Source organism: Uloborus diversus, chromosome 4, assembly GCF_026930045.1.
Source record: "Uloborus diversus isolate 005 chromosome 4, Udiv.v.3.1, whole genome shotgun sequence".
Taxonomy (NCBI): domain Eukaryota; kingdom Metazoa; phylum Arthropoda; class Arachnida; order Araneae; family Uloboridae; genus Uloborus; species Uloborus diversus.
Genome location: NC_072734.1, coordinates 7,151,335 through 7,171,636, shown reverse-complemented (window position 1 = coordinate 7,171,636; position 20,302 = coordinate 7,151,335). Strand labels below are relative to the sequence as shown.

The window sequence follows — 20,302 nt, the reverse complement described above, 5'->3', positions numbered from 1 at the left end:
GTCTGTTAAAGATAAAGTCCTGCTCACACTTATTTAGACTACAGGTATAATGGTGCCTTCTTTCTCTACAGTTTGGTATATTTTATCCTATCCTTTTAGAATTGCACTAACAGCACAGAGTGGTTGCTTACTCCCCTGGATAAAAGATAGAATTCTCTAAAAGAGATTTCCTAAAACTCTGAGAAAAAGTTAATATGAAAGAATGTTGGTAACAAAAATTGAACTAGAATAGCAATTGGGTGTGGACTGATAAGGGGTTCTCGCAAATGTGTGTCAAGCTAGATAGATTTTCAGTCATTGAATTTGGCATTGGGCCAACCCTAAGAAAAATAAATGTCCAGTTACAGGGGTTATCAGTGTGTCCAGTTACTGAAGTTTCACTGTATTTAAACAGGAATATTTAGAGTAGAATGTTTATAAATCATTTGTATAAAATAAAAAATGGCTTTAAACAACATACCGCAATTCAGGGGCGGATACAGAAAAATCTTTTGGAGGGGGCACGGGAAATTGAACTTTCTGGGCTAATCTGTTTGATACGTAGAAAACAAATCCATGTTTCACTTTGATATTGCATTAGATTAATGAAACAAGTTAAAAGCTCTGCGAACTAGAAGTGTCTAGCTTCGAATTTGTCTTTTACTCTGTTCTTTGCCCAGTTGGTTAGAGAAATCATTACTGGACAGATATCAAATTTTTACTTATATTTGGCCTAGATCTGATTACACACAACACAATAATTAGAATGACATACATATTTTCTAATCTTCTTAGTAGGAAAACAGACATAAGGTAGAAGGAATTTAAGAACTATGAGCTGGTATTTATAGGATTTGTGATACTTTGTATTAATTGCCTAGTTATAAATTAGAATTAGATGATTTCTCTTTTAATTTCTATGTTGTCTTAATGCATACTAAACAATAATTTTTAGTATGCATAAATTGTTGTAAGAAAATTTCGAATTTCACGATAACCTGTTTTTATTGTTTATTATTAATTTATTTAATTAACTACTTTCAATTAAAAAAATCTTGAATATTAAAATGTTTAAATTTGGGTTCAAACACCAATGTATGTCATTATTCAAATTTTTTTTGATGCTATTAGTAATTAGCTAAGTTTGTAAGATTGTGATCGATTTTTTTTCTTTTATCAAAATAAGGGGGGCAAGGGGGCAGAATCCCTCAAAGTCCCCTAAAGATTCTCATTTTATATGTTAGCACACATGTTACTGATCATCTAAAAAAATATATAAATTATTTTAATTTAGACCTTCATGCCAAAAAAATTAAAATTTTGAAAATCATTTTTTTATTGAAAAATTTTTAAAATTTTCAGTTTGTTAATTTTTTTCAATTGCTGAATATAAATTCAGATCTTTGATATATTTTTTTCTAAAATGCTTGAAATCTTAATGTATAATGTGAAAATTTTCAAAAACTTTTTACCTTTAGTTGTTGAGAAATAATTTTTTTTACAAACAGCTGCAGTTCATTCTGAGAGAACTGTGAATGACAACTAACGCAAAATCTCAAAACTTTGAAGGGTCATAAAATAAAAACAATTTTAAATAGAGAAGAAATACTTTAGGAGGTTACATAGGACTATGAAACATAGAAGTATACAAAGTTTCATTGAAATCTGAGATGGTGGGTGTTGGGGTGTGGTTGAACTGACATGGAATGACCCAGGGGAAAACAGGAAATCTGTTGTGAGACTTTCACCTTAAGAAAGTGTGCCTTGCATATGTATATTTGTAAAAAGCAATAAATGTAATGTATGTGTCAAATTACGAATAAAATGTTAAGGGTCTTACTTTCCCCCTCCCCCAGCGCATTTTCTCTTGACAGCTTTCCGGTATTCTTCAAGAACTTGCAATCACCCCTAAAACCTGTCTAGGGCTTTTCTATAACGATACGACAGCTAAAAATGCTTTAATATAATCTTTTCCAAGAAAAAAATCACGAGAAGGTCTTTTTTACAAAAATAAAGAAAATTCACAAAAATATTTTGCTTTTTCACAAAAATAACGAAATTTCACAAATAATTTGCCTTTTCACAAAATGGGGACCCAAAAAATAAAACCTGGATCGACCCCTGGTTACTTTGAAGGCAGGAAAACATTCTTATACCTGTGCTATAACTCAACTATTAAACTAGGAATAACTATTTTGCAGCAGCTTTCTGAATTTTTAAGGCAAGTTATAGATTTCTCTCGTCAATTATTTTTTCCCCCGCCTGCTACTAACTCTCAAAAGATTAAATGAAAAAAAAAATAACGAAATTAGAAAAAAGTTACTCTGAAACAGATTTTTCTTTCCGTTTATGACATTCAAAGGTAAAGTCGTCGAAGGTAAAGACTCATGTCGATAATTGCTAAGGTAAGCAGCATGAGGAGATATGGAATTAAGAAATGATTTCGTTTTTATATTACAGATGCATTGAAATGTGTGATCTATGTTGGGGATTTGATTTTTTTCATTTTTCTATTATCAAAATTTGTTAAAATGATAAATAAAATTTGTATTTTGATTAAAAACTTAATTCAGAAGTCTTTAATTAAAGAAAGTTCCTGGTTCATTAAGAGTTGAATCATAAAAATTTTAAAAAGCTGCCTTCAAGTATTTCAACAGAAAACCTTTTATTAGATCCAGTTAGAAATAAAATGTGTTTTTTTTTTTTTTTTTTCAAAAACCATAAGTATGTACTCCAGGTGTCGTAAATTATGACACCTTGTAGTATTTATTTCCAGTCCATTTATTTCCAGTCACTTAACACTAAAGTGTTATTTTTTTGAATTTCAATCCTGATTCAAAAAATTAAATGACACTTAATTTAGGTTAAGGATTACTGTTATATAGCTGATAGGTAAAGTTAATAATTGTTCGCATTCGCAAATATGTTTTCCCGTGTTTATTTCTGTTGTAAAAAGTTGTTTTCTTTTTTAGGAAGCTTTTTATTGGTGGAATTAGTAGAGATACTAATCAAAGTAAGTTTGATCTATTGTTATTTGTATAAAATTATGCTTTTAATGATTAATATTGAGGCAAGCTTGAATAGGTTATTTAAGGTTCTTTGAGCGATTTTGAAATTCAAAGCTAGTCAGGCACAAAATTCAACTTTAAAAATTCACAGTATTAAACATAAAATTTCAAGAAAATCCTACATTTCTTTAGTAACTTTCAGAATGATTTTGATGCTACATATCTTTTTGTTGAATTCTTTGACAGTAGAATATTGACTGACATATATTGACAATAAAAGTTTTGTCCACTGCATTTTGATATATTTTCTGTTCATTCGAAGAACGGAGATTAAAATAATTAAGATAAGATTGAAAGTTTTCAAATGTTGCTCTAAAGTAACTGGGGTATTAATTAAAACTTTAAAATCTTGTATGCTCAGGCTTCTTGGTTGGCACAAAATTTTGCAATTTTGCCAATCGGTCTTCTTCTTGTACTAACCAGTGGCAAATTTAGATTTTTGATGCATTTTTGAGGCCTCTTTGCAGCCTCTCGCAATTGCAACATGGTAAATCTGCCATTGGTGCTAACAGTTGAACTGTAAAATTTGGAATTGACTTATGATCTATGTAACTCATTTTCTTTGTTTTTGTTTGTACATGTGTTAATACTTTAAAATTTAATTTCAGAGGATTTAAAGGAATACTTTTCCAAGTTTGGAGAAGTAACAGAAGTAAATATCAAGACAGATCCTTCAAGTGGCCGATCTCGAGGTTTTGCCTTTGTTGCTTTTGCTAGTAGGGATTCAGTTGACTCTGTAAGCATTGTTTTTAAATTATCTTACTGTGAGATAGCTATGTTCGGAGATGTTCTATGATCGATGTTTTAGAAAAAAGTTTTTTTTTTTTTTTTTTTGAAAGGAACCAAAGCTCTTCATTCTTATTTTTATAAAACTTGCCACATGTCTGGCAACTGAAAACTTTAATTGTCTGCATGTTAAATGGTTTATAGAATGAATAATAAAATAATGAGACTAATTATAAATGAGAAAAGTGGTTATTTCATTTTGTTAATTTCATGTTTTCCTTGTCCTCCTAATTGCTATAACTCTTGATTATTTTGCTACTCCAATGGTAAAAATGTCGTGAAGTTCAACTACAGGACACAACCTGAAAATCTGGGAATTATCAGGAAAATTTTCATTTCAGGAAAAATCAGGGTATTTTTAAAATTTCTCAAAATATCGGGGAAAATTATAATTTTCAATTGCAAAGTCAGCAAACACTTAAGTTTTCATCTCTAAATTTTTTTTATTTAGACAAGATATAGATTTTGTTCTGCTAAACCAAACTTGCTGAACATTCTAAAATTGTTTTTAACTGCTACAAACAACAAAGCTTTCTTTGAAATCAAACCAGAGTAAAACAGGGTTCGTACGGGTCATGGAAATCTTGGAAAGTCATGGAAAAATTTTTAGCCAATTTCAAACCTGGAAAAGTCATGGAAAATTGAAATTTTCGTGCAAAGTCATGGAAAATCATGAAAAAAATGTCCTTGGCAAAGAGAAAGTAACAGTTGCTAAAAGAGCATCAGAAATATTGAGTGATTTAACAGTCTAGCATATTAAAACTGGAAAATTGAATGATCCCAAAAACAATTCTGAATTTTGAAATCTCATTACATCCACTTCTGTAGCAGCCGCTCGTCTTTTTTTGCAATGTGATTTTACTGCCTGGACATCACTCATTTTGCATTTACCATTATTTTCAAGACTTTTTATATTCTGTAGTAGCAAACTAGCACATTCTTGATTTTTGCCACGCCCACTTAAAAATACAATTCAGTTGCATCCGAGTTTGTTTCCGTCACTCGTAAAAACTTTATTACTAAATTTATCCGAGTTTATCTCTATTTGAAAGTTTTAGAAAATGAAGATCTTTAGTCATGTGATAAAAGACAGAGATAGGGGAATTCTAATACTCTAAAACAGTACTGCCCAACATACGACCCGCAGAACTAATCCATGCGACCCACTTCTACGTTCAATGTCAGGAATCAAACCCTATGTTCAAGAATTTCTGAACCTACTAATTTATATGCATTTGAAAATGTGCAAATAAGTAAACAAGTACATTTGAATCAGAAGATTTATTCGCTACTGAATGTTTTTTTTTCTTTTTTTAAATATAAATATCTGGTTTAGAAACATGAATTTGCTAAAGAATGACTTTTCTTTAATGAACCAAAGTACTTGTCAAGCTATGTCAGGGGTCTGTCCAGGATTTTTCACAAGGTCCGTTTTTTGTGAAAAATCAAATAATTTTGTGAAAAATGAATTAATTTTGTGAAAAATCAAAAAATTTCACAAAAAAAAAAAAAATTTTTTTTGTTAAAACGAAATTTTAGAATTTAGAGATGGCACAAACTGCATCAATTAAACTTAAAGTTGAGTGTTTTCCTCTTCTACGTCGAGAAAATCATTCTGGATTTTTTTTCTGATATTTGGCGGGGGGGGGGGGGGGGGGGGGGGGGGGGCATCGCTCTTTCAAGTATCAATATTTATCTACCATTCTACATTATGTTAAATTATACTAGACATATTTCTGTACCGTACTTAAAATAATTGTAACAAAAATATAAATAAATAAAATAAAATTCAGAATAGGGTTCAGCATTCAACTTTTTGACCCAAGACACTCTTAAAAAGCACAGATTTTGGTTTAAAACTTCTAAATTCCGTGATTTAAAAAAAAATAAAAAGATATTTCAATTGTTTACCTCTTAACAAAGCGTAATAATCATTAAAAATTCGAAAAATCGAATTCCCATAGCGGATGCAAAGAGATCGCAATTCTCAAAGTGAAGGCATCAAAAGTATAAAAACAGCTTGTAAAAGAAATATTTTTGATAAAATTAATTTAAAATTGCATTTTAGAGTCCTATATTAAACATATCATTAATATCTGTGGACACAGTTGACCCAAAAAATAAAATAAAATAAACCATCTATTTAGCATTTTAAGTTTTGACTCATAACAGAAAATAAGAAAAGAAATAAAGAGACTTTTCATTTATTTGAATCCTAATAAAGCGAAGTTAGCTTGAAAAAAGAACAACATGTGATTCTCATATCGGATGTTAAAAGATTGCATTTTTCAAAATGTAGACATCTAAAGAAGAAAAAAAATGGTAATTAAAAGAGTTTATTTAAAGTTAATCATCATTGTTAGCATCGAAAAATCAAAACCCATATAATTTTCTCCGAAAATAACAATGAAAATAACAATTAAACATCGCACCGCACCGTAAAAACGCAAATATTGACAAGCTGGCAAAATGATGAGAATTTTTCTAATCAAGTCATTATAAAGTTCAACGCCAGACGCTAAGTGGTGATAATTTTGAAGTTGGTAACACTATCTGAAGCGATCATATTTTTTCCTCACCCTTACTATCCCTTTGCAGTTCTAAGTTCATTTCGCAGATATATATTATTGTTTATTAAATCATGAGGGGAGAAAAGTGCTTACCAATGCCTTTTCAGAAAAGTTTACAAAAACACCGCTGCTAATTAGCTGTGATAAAACAAACAACCCTTATATTTATTTGGCAGTAGCCATTATTTATCGCTTGCAAGAGCATTCCAAGAGTGCCGATTTTTTTTTTTTTTTTTTCAAAATTAGCCGATTTTGTATAAGTTGATCCCTCTAATTTGACTTAAAGAAAGGTTCCAAAAATTATCGGTTTATACACAGAAATATGCGTTATTTTGCTTTCAGATTTGCTCTTTCAATAAACAATTTGACAGATCCGATCTTGTTTATCAGAATTTTGTGAAGGGTCCGTTTTGTTTGATCGGGATTTTGTGAAAGGTCCGTTTTGGTTGATCGGATTTTTGTGAAGGGTCCGTTAACGTACCCAAATATCCTCTGGCCAGACCCCTGTATGTATATGCTTAAATGCACTGCTGATGCTAAAAGGCAACCTTTGAAAGAAATTTATTGAAACTTAGTAATGACTCATTCAACTTCTGTCCCATTCATTATCATTTTACCTGTTTATTAGACATTTAAGCACTGTTATATTTCATTCACTGTAGTTTTACTAACTTTACTAAAAGTTATATGATGAAGACAAATAAGAATAGTTTTGTTTTTAGGTGTACTCTGATATTTTTTCAATCACAAACAAATGCTTCGATGAGGTAGAAGCATTCACGAGAAAATTTCGCTAATGCACATTTCCAAAAATTTCCCATTTGAAATTAAATAGTACTATTTTCTTCATGTAACAAGGTCATGAAATTTTTTATGAAGTCATGAAAAAGACTTGGAAAAGTCATGGAATTTTTTCATCCGAATGGAGTATGAACCCTGGTAAAAAGTTGAAAAAATTATCTCAAATCAGATGTTTCTTATTTTTAATTTACTCAAACGTTGTGAGGATTGTCTGTAATTATTAATGCTACAGTATAGCCAGGGGTGATTGTGTTCCGGTATTTTACCGAATTTCCTGTATTCTCGGACATATTTCCGGTATTTTTATGTCCGAAAATACCGGAATTGTTTTTTTTGTTATGCTTTTATCTCCCTACCTCCGCAATTTTTTTAAATTGTATAATACTCATCAAATATACCTGCAAGAGTCTTAAGCTGGACACCTATCCCTTAAGATGGACAAATAAATGTCAAGATAATTTGTATAACACCAGCTCAAAAGTAACTTTGTAACCCATTCAAAATTTAATCACATGTACACACAATATTTTGACTCAGAACTATTTAATACTATGGCAAAGGTGCACTTAAGTAATAAGGGTCAAAGATTACCCCCCCCCCCCCCCCCACCGGTCTCGCTTTGAAACTTTCAGGTATTTTTTGATGAACTCACAATCACCCCTGAGTATAGCTTCGATTTAACGTTTTGTTCCAGGTTTGACTGTATTAAATGTCTATGCTCTTTGATTTAACGATATCCTTTAACTAACTTTTCCAGTCCCTTGACCATCGTTAAATCGAGGTTATACCATATACGTAGATTCGACACCCTTTTAAAATTCCAATTTTAGAGAAAAGTGGGACTTAAAAAAGAGCAGAAAATGTTTCATTAGACTAAGATTGTCTCCCCCATATTTTTACAAATAAACATTTTCTTCATTTACCCTAAAAATGGAGTGGACTGACTTTTGAGAATTAAATTTGTTCATTTGCATTGAAACATTAATTTGAAAAATTTTTATCAAAATTCTGATATCATTTTCAGAGTTTTCAAATATCACAAGTTAAATGTTCAACCAAACAAAATTTACTTAATAGTTTAGCCTTAAAGTATTTTGAATACTAATCTTACTGCTTTCTCTCTTGTTTTCTGATTAAAAAATATTCTGATTTTCTTCTTATTTTTAGTTTTAAAATCTACTGCTTGCATTTCTTGAAAAAATTGCAGTTATGCTTTATAATGTGGTTCTATCTTTTAGATATGTGATAGCCATATTTGTAAAATCAGGGAATTTTTTGGAGCAAAATTGGGGAATTGTCAGGGAACTTTTTTTCCTGGATTCTGTTATCACTATGAACTAGAATGACTTAATTATTGTAGAATTACATACATTTTGCTAAGGAATTTCAAGTCGTTTCTCTTACCTGCATTTTTCTTATGTTTCTACCATAACCTTCCAATATGAGACTTAATAATTTCAGTAGCATGCAGGTGCATTTGTATAACCCATCGTACTTTTTTGTTATTTCAATAGTATAGCTGCCAACATTATCTATATTCAGGAGACTCCCTACTGAGTTTTGATGCTTTCTAAACTCCCTTATAAAACTAACATCTTCACAATTTTCATCAAAACAATGAAATTCTTTCAAAAAATTTTTTAGTGATTGAATTTAAAAAAAAGTTTTAAACAATCAAAAAGGCAAAACTTTTCATACATGTGCATGAAAATTGTATTGTCCGATCATTTTGAATTGTCAGACTCGAATTTGGCAAATATATGGATGAAAAGAAAATTTTGCTAAGTTTCTATTCACAAAAAAATTCCTTGATCCTCAAGATTATATCAGATTGTTAACTTCATAGGAAGAACCGTTCAAAAGATTTTTACTCAAGCATTTGATTGTATTTTATAAAAGTGTACTTCATTCTCCAATTGTAATTCTGTAAAAAAGTTGGATTAAAATTTTATAAAATTAATCTTTGGGCTTACACTTTCAAAATTTGGCTGATTTACTGCCTAGCAATTTGAAGACCCTAGCACAGACCCTGGAAATGGTAACTTCAATCTCTTAATTTCGTGTTTTATATATGATCACTTTTAAAAGCTTGTATTTTAAAAACCTTGGTGTGCTCTACATTTATTCATGTTGCTAAAATCTATCTATTTTTATGCATTAGTCTTCTGAATTTTCTTATATCAATGTTGGTAGCTATTTAATAATCCCTTAGCTGAAAATCAGCAGACATTATTTAAAAAATTAGATAATGGTTTGGTTCTGCCTTGTTTGCGATTGTTCCCAAAAATAGTTTCATTGGTTATTCGATCAGATCTTATTTGCATTCTCCTTTTCACTTTTCAAAATTTTCATATTGTGTATTTTTGGTGTGGTTCTCATTTCTTGACTAGCTTTTTTCTATCAAGTACCTTCTTTCACTGGAAGTGTTTTACTTTAAGAATTGTAAAAATTGTGAGGCTAATTTCGGTCATTTTATTTGGATTGAATGGTTCAGGTTGGATATAGTAGCACACATGAAAATAACAATAAGTCTATGGAATAACAAAGGACTACATGCAATGGTCGCTTTACTAAAGTCACAGCAATATGGAAGTTTTACCAATGAGCATGGACTCTCTCACTCAATGTATATTACATGTATAAAAAGACATACCAACGTTCTTGTTTTAGGCAGGAGGGTATTGCTTTTTAAAGTTATGTAATTCTCTAACTTTGACTGCAAGGGCAATTTAAAAAGAAATAGTTATAAGTGTTACCTGAAAATATTGAATTGTTATATCATGTGACAACATTAAAAATTGTCAGTTTTGTGCCAGTATTACTCTGGTTCCTGACTTCAAAGAAATTTTTTTCTCTTGCTTTTCAATATTTTTTACTTATTTTGTTTATTACTGTCATCCTTGTGAGTATTTTAAAATAGGCAATATTAATGAACTTTTTAAATGGCTTATATTTATAAATTTGTCCCAGGTATTGCACAATGGACCTCATAATATTAAAGGAAAACAAATTGAAGCCAAACGAGCCAAAGTCAGGCCTGGAATCAAGAAAATATTTGTTGGTGGTATTGAATCCGACATGACGGAAGCAGATATCCGTAACTACTTTGAGCATTTTGGCAAGGTAGGTTGTCTGTGTGCTCTAAAATTTTTGTAATAAGGGTTTAAAAAACTATTTTTGTTTAGTAATTTAAATGTTTAAGATGTTCTTTTATTCCGATTTTTTAAGTCTGATATTCGTTCCGATTTTAAGGACAACCTTGTAATAATTGCAATAACCTGCATCCTGCAAATGTCCCTTAAGGGCCCAACGACTCAAGAATTTGAAAAAAAAAAAAAATGAAAATGACTAGCACTAAGGCTTATTAATGTTGCAAATATACACTGCTGGCCTCTGGAACTGACTTCCACATATTTTGTTGCGGGAAGACCTAAAATTTATAGATCTGGTCCTCATGAAAACTTAAAAGTTCTATATTTTAAAGCTTGAATTACATAAAGATTATAGGGTTTTCCAACTGGATTTAGTCGGATATTTCATCAAAATAGTGGCTGGAATACATATGTTATCCCCATTAAATGCCTAATCTCCCATTTTGGGACCATACCATATATCCTAACCTAATAAATATATTTGCAAAATTTCAGCTACATATGATTAGAGACTTGTATTGAACCTCAAAGCATGAAAAATTAAGTTTTTTCAATGTGGTTCATGTAGTGGCGTTTAATGGGTCAATATATTATGTGAGTGAAAAGTTTTCTATTCGTAATGCATATTAACTGAAAAGCTGACTGAATCCTTTCTGTTCAAAGGTTGAAACTGTAGAGCTTCCTTTTGACAAGGTAAAAAATCAACGAAGGCAGTTTTGTTTTGTAACATTTGAAGATGAAATGACAGTCGATCAAGTTTGCAAGCAGCCTAAACAAAAAATAGGAAATAAGGAGTGTGATGTTAAAAAAGCAACAACTAAACCCGATCCCAGAATGGCAAGAGGTGGTGGCATGGCTGGCCGAGGAAGAGGCAGAGGTATTTTTTCTCTTTTTATGTGCATAGGCATTGAATTCAGCAAAATTTGTCAGTGTTACTTTCACCATATAGACATGTTTGGGCAATTCTATTGGTAATTGACTTAGCAAAAGTTTTGTTGCATTCTAAGCAAAATATAAGTGATGCAAACAATCCTTTTCTCTGAATTGTATTAAGCAGAATTTAATGGCATAGTAGAATTCATAAGATATGTATTGTATAATTTTGGATGTTCGTACGTTCTTAGGCATATATGCACATCCGGTAGGGTCGCAAAAACCACTCAATATACATTCGGTAATGGGTAAAGTGGAAAATAGAGCCGAAATTTGAGGGGGGTTTTCTGAGACGAGTCAACTCTTGATTATCTGCGGGGCCGATTATCCGTGAGTCAATCAACAATGAGGAACATGTAATTTGACCGTTTTAAAAGCAAGTACCAATGATTTTTTTTTTGTAAATTTGGACTGTTTTTGTTTTGCTTTTTTATTTATTGTGCTTTCTTCATCGTATATACACTTGTTCTTTATTGATAAGGTATGTGCTTATTTTCAGAGCACTGTTTTTGCAAAACATAAAATTTTTTATTTAACATACATGATTTTAGTTAGACAACAAAACAATGAAATCAAGTCCAATTTTCTTGGATTTTTTCTAGACTTTTGAAAATTAAACATTTTTTAGTAAAATTATAGTGAAAATCAATACTTAAGCTAAACCTTCTGCAGTAAATTGTTATCTTTTTTTTTTTAATTTTAATTACTACAACATTTACTTGTGTTGTGAAATCAAAAGATTTATGATATTTTGAAAACTTCATGAAATAGGACAGCTTTTATGTACAAAATATGACTTTTTCAAATAAAATTGCCAATTTTCAAATTAAAGACATAACATTAGTAAATACTAGAGATGAGTTCGGGCTCATTTTTGAGAGCCCGGGCCCGCCGAAGCCCGAAAATTTGTAACCGAGCCCGAAGGAAACTTTTTTGTATCAACCCGAGCCTTCTACAGTGTGACATGATCTGTCTGTTAATGAAAAAGGTTACGTCAAATGTTGTTCATTAACAGAGAGAAGTTTCTAAATTTTCTTAAAATGCTCCACTACAAATGTATTACTGTATGACATATTGCAATATAGTAATCGCGAAAAAAAACACTATAAATTGGCGTTAATTTATCTAATTGTTTTTTTTTGTGGGGTGTAAATTTGACAGATTGAACTCATTTAAATGCTCCTTTCATTTTCTCACAGTGGGAAAATGTTTATTTGCTTTGAATTTGTATGGAGATTGGCGATTGAATATCTGTGCTTGAGCCCAAGCCCAAAACCTATTTTCGGTTCAAGAGCCCGAGCCCGGGCTGAGCCCGTCTCATCTCTAGTAAATACATAAATACCAGCTATTTGGTGCTTCCTAACATACCCCAAAATGAGCTGAATATACAGACCAAATTTCATTTCAATATCTCGAATATATTTTTAGAAATTAGGTTTTTCGTAAACAAAGCTGGAAATCGCAGTTTTTCAGAAATCGCAATTTGTTTAATCTTGAGTAAACAAAATTAGTTCAAATAGATAAAAATGAACTTAATTTAACATTTAAATAAGAAATTGTGTTATTGTGTGGAGATTATAGAATGGCTGTTCTAATACACTGATTAAATTTCTGTGACATACAGTGATCACTTCTGGTTACGAAAATTTTACTTTCGCTGCATGTTTGGAGCCATAACTCCTATTTTTAATAATCACAGGGATTAAAGTAAAACATTTTTGGAATCCTAAATATATATCATATCAAATGAGCAAATAAAACTTATTTTGAAAAATTTCGCCAAAACTAAGATTTTAGTGGTAGGCTTTTCTGTTCTGTAGGAACCTTAAGTTCTGTTGTGCAAAAATAAAAATATTTTTATTGTATGTCCACTATTTGAATAAAGTATTCGCCATCAACATAACTAAGTTTTTGAGGAAGGACAATTTTTACCTTATTTGCCCATTATTTCAGTGGGTTTATCCGTGACACTTGTGCCACCCAATTCCGCAGATAATCAGGCGTTTACTGTACAATACTTTCTTTATTATGTACAAGGAAGTAAAAACTAAAGCAGGAGAAAGAATCTTAGTTTCTGGGTCATTTCGTGCAAAATGAGCAAATCAGTTGTGCCTGACATGTCAGATTTCCACAAAAATTTTTATTTAGGTAAATCATGCAAATCTATGATGGTATGCAAGGTATAAAAGTTTAAAAACTGTTTGTTGCTTTGTTGTTGAAATTAGAAGTTGATTCTTATGCTGAGCCTAAATTTTCAGACTTCATGGCAGCCAGTTTGTGACTCAATAAATCCATAAGTTATAAACAAACTTAAAAAATGAATATTTTCAAATTATATAAACAAATTTCTATTAGGAAAGAAATCAAATTTATTGGGAGCTTTTTTTTGAATCTGGGATATAAACAAAAATTGAAAACTTGCCAATTTACTCCAGATTTCAAATCTCCCTTCTAGCTCCTTTAATGAAAACATAACAAAAATGATTCAGATTGAAAATAAACTATCTGCTCTAGTTTAGTTTTTTTTTTTTTAATTCCTTGATGATGAAATCAAACTTAAAAAAATAAAAAATTTCTGAAAGTTTTGGTTATCCCTCTATTTTAGATGTTTGTTTGAACATGAGGGAATGCCCTTAATTTACTCTATTTTTTTTACATAAACATATTGAAGTGTTTTTATCTTATACTAAATTTTAATCATTGGAATCGGCGTATTTTTGTTACTATAGTAGCATGACTAAAAACATACTGAGTTTAAAGATTAAGACAGGGGACTATCTTGTCTAATTCCCAACAACAGATTGGGCTTTGAGCTGGAGAAAAAGTTTATCCATGAATGAGTATATTTGATGAAATACACCCATTAATTTCAACCTTCCTGCTGCAACTTTCTTTAAAACAAAAGGATTCCTTTGGTAGCGAAACACGTCCATTTTAGTTTTAGCTTATCTTTCCAGAATAAAAATTGTCAGTTAAATGATATTTGCCACAATGAATCTAATTTTGAACGGAATGCCGATGGCTTTTCTTTCTACTATTAATGGGAAAATAGCATATTATGGCATTCATGAAACTATTCAACTATTATCAGTCTGAATAAATTTGCGTATAATATGCAATAATCTAGTTATAACTGCAAGATAGTTTCTCCTTCTGTCTGTTACAAGCACAAATATTAGGCAATTTTTGTGTCATCAGTTAAAATTATCAATCTTGAAAGTTAGTTTCAGTAATAATTTAATGAAGTACCCAAAATATTTTGGAGATATGAAATTATCATCATTTCAACTCAATGAACAATTGAACAACTAAAATCCTTGTTTCACATTTATCTGTCATCAGTGAAAGAAGCATATGTTTAAAGAAAAAGAGTAGAAATCAGGCTTCAGAAAGTTTCTTATTAAGTTGGCAATTCAAAGGGACAGTCACTGTAAATTTAGCATTTATGAGAATGCTGTTTAATTTGACCAATTTCCAATTGCGTGTAACTACTAAAATAAAAAATATTAAGCCAAAATATTTTAGATGTTTTTATAAAGGTATAAAAGGAACTTGTATACCAAATTTTATAAAAATCTGCTACCATGTGGCAACCACTTGTCATTTTTGCTCATCTTATATGGAATGACCCTCCTGTGTAAATTTTGCTTTGAATATTACAAAATACTTGATGTTTTGCTTTTAAAAATCTTCGGCGGATCTGCGATTTTCCACTTTTTGTTTTTTTTATTGCTGCGGTTTTTAGATTGAAAGTGATTTAAATGCCAAATTTCAAAGATGGCATACATCAGTCACGTTGTCGGCGAGAACACGTGAAGCAATGATGGAATATCAGAACTATAGTTTACGATATCCTCACAATGCTGCCTAAACGATATAGGAAAATATCAGCAAATCAATAATGCAGAGATATCGCAGTGTGTCAAGTCAATTACCTGTGGAATTGCCTGTCTAAGAATTATTGATAGTATTCCCTTCCAATCTTATATTTTTATTCTGTTAAAGAAATTAGGAGCAAAATATGAAATGAGAAAGGTTATTTTTTCAACTCTAAAGCAGGGCTAGAAAAATCTTTTATTATTTGACATGCCCTACCGAGCATGTTTGTCGAAAAGAAACATGCTTGAATTTTTACATGTCCAGTTTTCCTTATTGTATATCGATAAAAGCATTTGAATTTGTTGTACAGCATTAATCAAATTATTTTTATATAAATCAAAAAAATATTTTGAATAAATAGTACATAATAAGCCAGCGTTAAATTAAAAAAAATTTAAATCGCATAATGAGAAGGATCGCTTCCATGCAAACCGGAAACAGCGATTTATCTTAGCAGTAGGGCTTGAAATACATTTTGAGCTCCAAGTAAGGATACTGTAACTTTTCAATAAAATATGAAATAATAAAGTTTTAAGAAGAAATATTTGATCAAAAAATTACATGCCCAGCCAGTCATGTAAGGGTAAAAGATTCCCCGGCAAGTCTGGCAGTATAATTTTCAAACCCTACTCTAAAATTGTTCTGAATCTGATAATTTCAGGAAATGTGCTTGCTAAGTTGTTTAACTGTTTCTTTTTTGGTATTATAAAAAAAGGTATATTCGTATTATAGGCAGTCTTGCATAATATAGACGAACGCGCAAACGGTGTTCGCAGAAAAATTTTGGCTCTGCAGAAATTTTTTTTCACTACTATTTATTGTTAATAAAAAAATGAAGAAATTAAAAAAAAAAAAAACATATTTTATTTCTGTTTCTTTCAAATCTTATGGAAAATTAATCTAAAAAATAATTATTTCTTGAAATTGCGATTATAGTACGCTAATTACTTAAAAGACAAAGGAGTAAACGGTTGCAAGTCAAGTCGAGACCGCTCTTACTATGACTGTAGTTTTTTATTTTACACAGCCTGGATCAAGTAAGACGAAAATTCAAGTACATAAAATAAACAACTTGACAGACTATAGAACAATCTCTCCCACTGTAAATTGAGTTCCAATGTGTTGGCGTAGAGAGAGGGGGGGGGGGAGCACTAATTTAAAACTTTTTAACAGGTAATATGCAGAAAATACGGTATTTATTTTTGCAGAAATACTTAATTTCAAACAAATAAGTAGTTATGTTTATGTGTACAAAATCAAATATCTTCAAGTAATATTAGTAAGTTCAAGTAGTATAAAATTTTCAAGTAAAAAGCAGGTAGCTCATGTTTTATCAGATCTACATGAACTTTTTCACTGTAAAATGAAAATAATGAGCATGCAATTGATATTGAGCAAAAAATAATAGGTTAAGCAGTTTTCTTCAGTTAGTGAAAAGTAAGCATGAACTATATGCTGTTGCAAAATAAAGCTCTTCACCCCTTTTTTTATATTTTTGTATAAATAAAGCATGAGTGAGTTATAATAGTTATTTGCAGAAAATTTTCCAGTTAGGATTTGTGTTCGCAGAAAGCTTTTCATTTTATCCAAGTCTGATTATAGGCGTTATTTAAAATAAAATAAGAAAGCTAATAGTATTTTATAGAAATGTGCCAATGTTGGACTTGATTAGTAATGTGCAGGATGTCCAGGGGAAGTAGATAAATCAGATTTTTTGTTTGGGGGGGGGATCTTTTAAATTTTATTACATATTTTAAATTTCACGTATAGGTGATTGTAGAATGTTATTAAATACAATTTAAATTAGCATTTTTTATAAAAAAAATAAGGTATTTCAAAAATTAAACAATTTTTTCTTGATTTGGGGATTGAATTTTCTAGGCATGCTTCAAAAAAGGTTAAATTCTCTATTTTTTGTTTGTAAACATGTTCTGGGTTCTCGACTTTGGAAGAATGGGTCAGTGCTGCATTTATGTCGAAATAAAATGCAAAAACTTGATTCTGTGTCCAGTGGATGTAGCAGCTCAGCATAAATGTAGCTCTCTCCCCTATGGGAGTACTAGATACAAAGCCCCAACGCAGAGGGCGTTTAAATCCTCTCGACCTTGGGTGTATGTATCCTCTAACTGACACCTTATAAGCAATTCTAACCTACCAGGAAGTGGACAGCTACTTTTAAAATTATATATAATAGAGCAATAATGATGTGTGTCAAAATGAGGTTATCAAGCATTCTATAATGCAATTCAGTTATGAAATGATTAGATGTTAAAAGAAAATTTTGACGATTGTTAATGTTTACTTGAAGTTAAGAATTAGATATACATTTTCTAATACTTTGTTACGTATCTTTTACTTCTTAGTTGACATTTAGTGCAGACTTGATAAAATAGTTTCTATTGCAACTAATGTGTTGAGGATTCTTTTGTTTTTTGAAGATTATCTAATTATAATATTTTGTCCAGTAGCCAAAGGCATGTTAATCTCTTAGCTGGATTCCTAGACTTACCTTCTGGCTTTAAGATTTAAAAAGTAGTAGTCAGTGAATGAGTTGAATCTGGAAAGTTCAAATTAAAAAAAAAAAAAAAACTTTATACTGAATCTTTACTTAAAAACTAAATTAGAAAATTACAGTCCAGAAAATTCCAACAGCTTTCACTTCTGCTTCAAATCTTTAAATCAAAGCCAGTAACCTCAGAAATCAATTTTCCATATTTGAACTGTCCCATAGATATCATTTGTTGCTAGTTTAATGCACATAACTAAGACACTAATTTTTGGAAATATTTTGTAGGTGGTCCTGCTGGTGCTTGGGGACAAGACTATGGAATGCAAGGTTATGGAGGATATGGTGGCTATGGACAAGGAGGCTATGGTGGATATGGTGATTACAGTGGATATGGTGGTTATGGATCAAATTATGGGCCTGGCGGTGGCTATGGAGGAGGCCCCGGGGGATACAGTTTTAATGGCTGGGGTAACTACGGACAAAATGGTTTTTCAGGTGGTTATGGTGAGTAAATCCATCGGGAATGCTAACTTTGTATATAAAGACATTATGAACTTATGAAGAAAGTGTTGTGATTGTGTGTGCTAAAACTGGCAATATGATGAATTTAGATCAATTGCAACATCTTCCTTCAAAAAATTTTTGTATAATAAATATTTTTAAAAAACTGGTTCCTGTTTTTACTCAGATTTAGTTCTATTTCTTACAAATATCAAGATTGACAAAATTGCTTCAAATTTCTGACTAAAATAGGTCATTGTTTTAGATAAATTCAGTAAATTGACTTTTTGTTTGGCATGCCTTATCAACTCTTAAAAAAAAAAAAAAAAAATCTAGCAGTAGTTTGAAACTAGTTTCAAAAGAAGTTCTGCCGTCTTATGCATTCGATGTAGTGTTAGATATTTTTTCGCTTATATAATGTAAAAAAATTTTGTCTTGTGCTTTCCTTTAATCAATTTTCCCTCTAATTGTTTAAATATTATATATATATTATCTATATAAACTAATATTTAAAATCTATTTTCTTATTTAAAGGTGCTCAGCAGCCGCCTGCCCCAGGGAAAGCCAGACGTGGCACAACTACTGGACAAGGCTATCAGCCATATTGATAAAAAATTTTAAGTTGTGCCGTCTTCGCAGTATCTCGTCCCCATGATTCAACCTATCTGGAAGGTGTACATAGCCTGTGTGTTTTATCCACTTCATCTTATGCTAATTCGTGCAGAACTTTTTTTATTTTTTTCTTTCATGTAGCATGTCCATGCTTTGGTCCAGTGTTGTAAAATACCATTTGTCTGTGTCTCGGCACATTCCAATAAAAAGGAATTCTTGTTAGTAGTTGCACACCTATGTGTTGCATTTTCAGAACAAATATAAATGTTTTCTTTTTTAAGTGATTTTGATCGACTGGTTTTTTAATTTTCTCAAGTTTTTATTTGTTGGTGTTTTTTTTTTTTACTGGTGGGTTTGCAGCTTTTATAAAATATCAAAGTAAGCTCTGAATTATTGCTATTAATATCTTGACTTTGGACAAAATGTGTCAAGTGAGGATTGTGAAGGTGCCTTATTTATTTTTTTTAATCTAATTGTATTTTATTTTTCGATAAATAAAATGCAATGTCAAACAAAAAAAGGAAATTATTGAATTGTCAACTAGTTCTACACTTAACATTAGATAAGGTGTCTTATACTTGACATACAGTTGATCAAATTTTTATAGCATTAAAGAAATTAGCTAGAATTCTAGTTGGGGTGAACCTAACGTAGCATTGTAATGCTGTGATGAGTCTCTTCGTAGCTTTCACAATGCAAACCCAATTAGGTTTGCCCTAACTAAAGACATTTCATGAGGGCTATTCTGAATCATCATTCTTTCATTTGGAGTTTGCAGATTTCAGAGCGAGACCTTAAGAGGAAAAAAACTTCATTTTTGCCAGCCTTTTTTCAGTAGATTCATGAGCATTGATTCAGGATGTGAAGTGTCTAGGGATCTTCAGGTGACTGATCAAGTATATCAATTAAATCTTTTTTTCTCATCAAAGCACATAATATGGGTCACTTCTTGCTTATTTCTCAATATTTTTGGAACAATTCTGTGATGTATATGATTAGTTATTTGCTGCAAGCAATCTAAATAATAAAAGAGAGAACTAAAAATTCAGATGGCTGGTTCAAAAAAAACCTAAATTGTACAATAGTCTCTACTCTATAATACTTAGTTTAAAAAATGCTAAGAGTACAGCAGAACCTATCAATAAGACACTAATGGGGGAATTAAACTAATTTTTAAACAAACTAAATAAAATTCAGTTATTCAAATTTCTTAAGTATGTTATTCATTTAGTTTCGTAAAATTTGGCGATGGTTTTGTTGTATAGAGAAATTTATTTTGAAGTGCAGCATAACCCTGTTTTAGCAATTGTCAAGGGACTGACAGAAGTTATTGTTAAAATCAAGGAGTATAGAAATTCAATGCAGTCAAATCTGGAACAGTGAAATGTATCGTTAAATGAAAGTTAAACTGTAATTCATTACATGGATTTGCTTCATGTCATGTGATAAGAGATTCTCTGCTTGATTGAGCCACATTTTTCTTTGTTTGTAGTGTCGGTTTCTTGGAATCAT

General features: G+C 30.8%; 1 protein-coding gene across 1 annotated transcript; it reads left to right on the top strand.

The window, feature by feature from the left end:
• Nucleotides 1–2,951: 2,951 nt before the first annotated feature.
• On the top strand, nucleotides 2,952–19,074 carry LOC129220322 (RNA-binding protein squid-like; the record flags this gene model as incomplete). Its single annotated transcript, XM_054854721.1, is given in 6 exon segments — nucleotides 2,952–2,992; nucleotides 3,656–3,783; nucleotides 10,175–10,327; nucleotides 11,020–11,233; nucleotides 17,963–18,181; nucleotides 18,713–19,074. Coding segments are annotated over 6 exon segments (829 nt in total), but the record flags the coding sequence as incomplete, so codon positions are not given.
• Nucleotides 19,075–20,302: the final 1,228 nt, after the last annotated feature.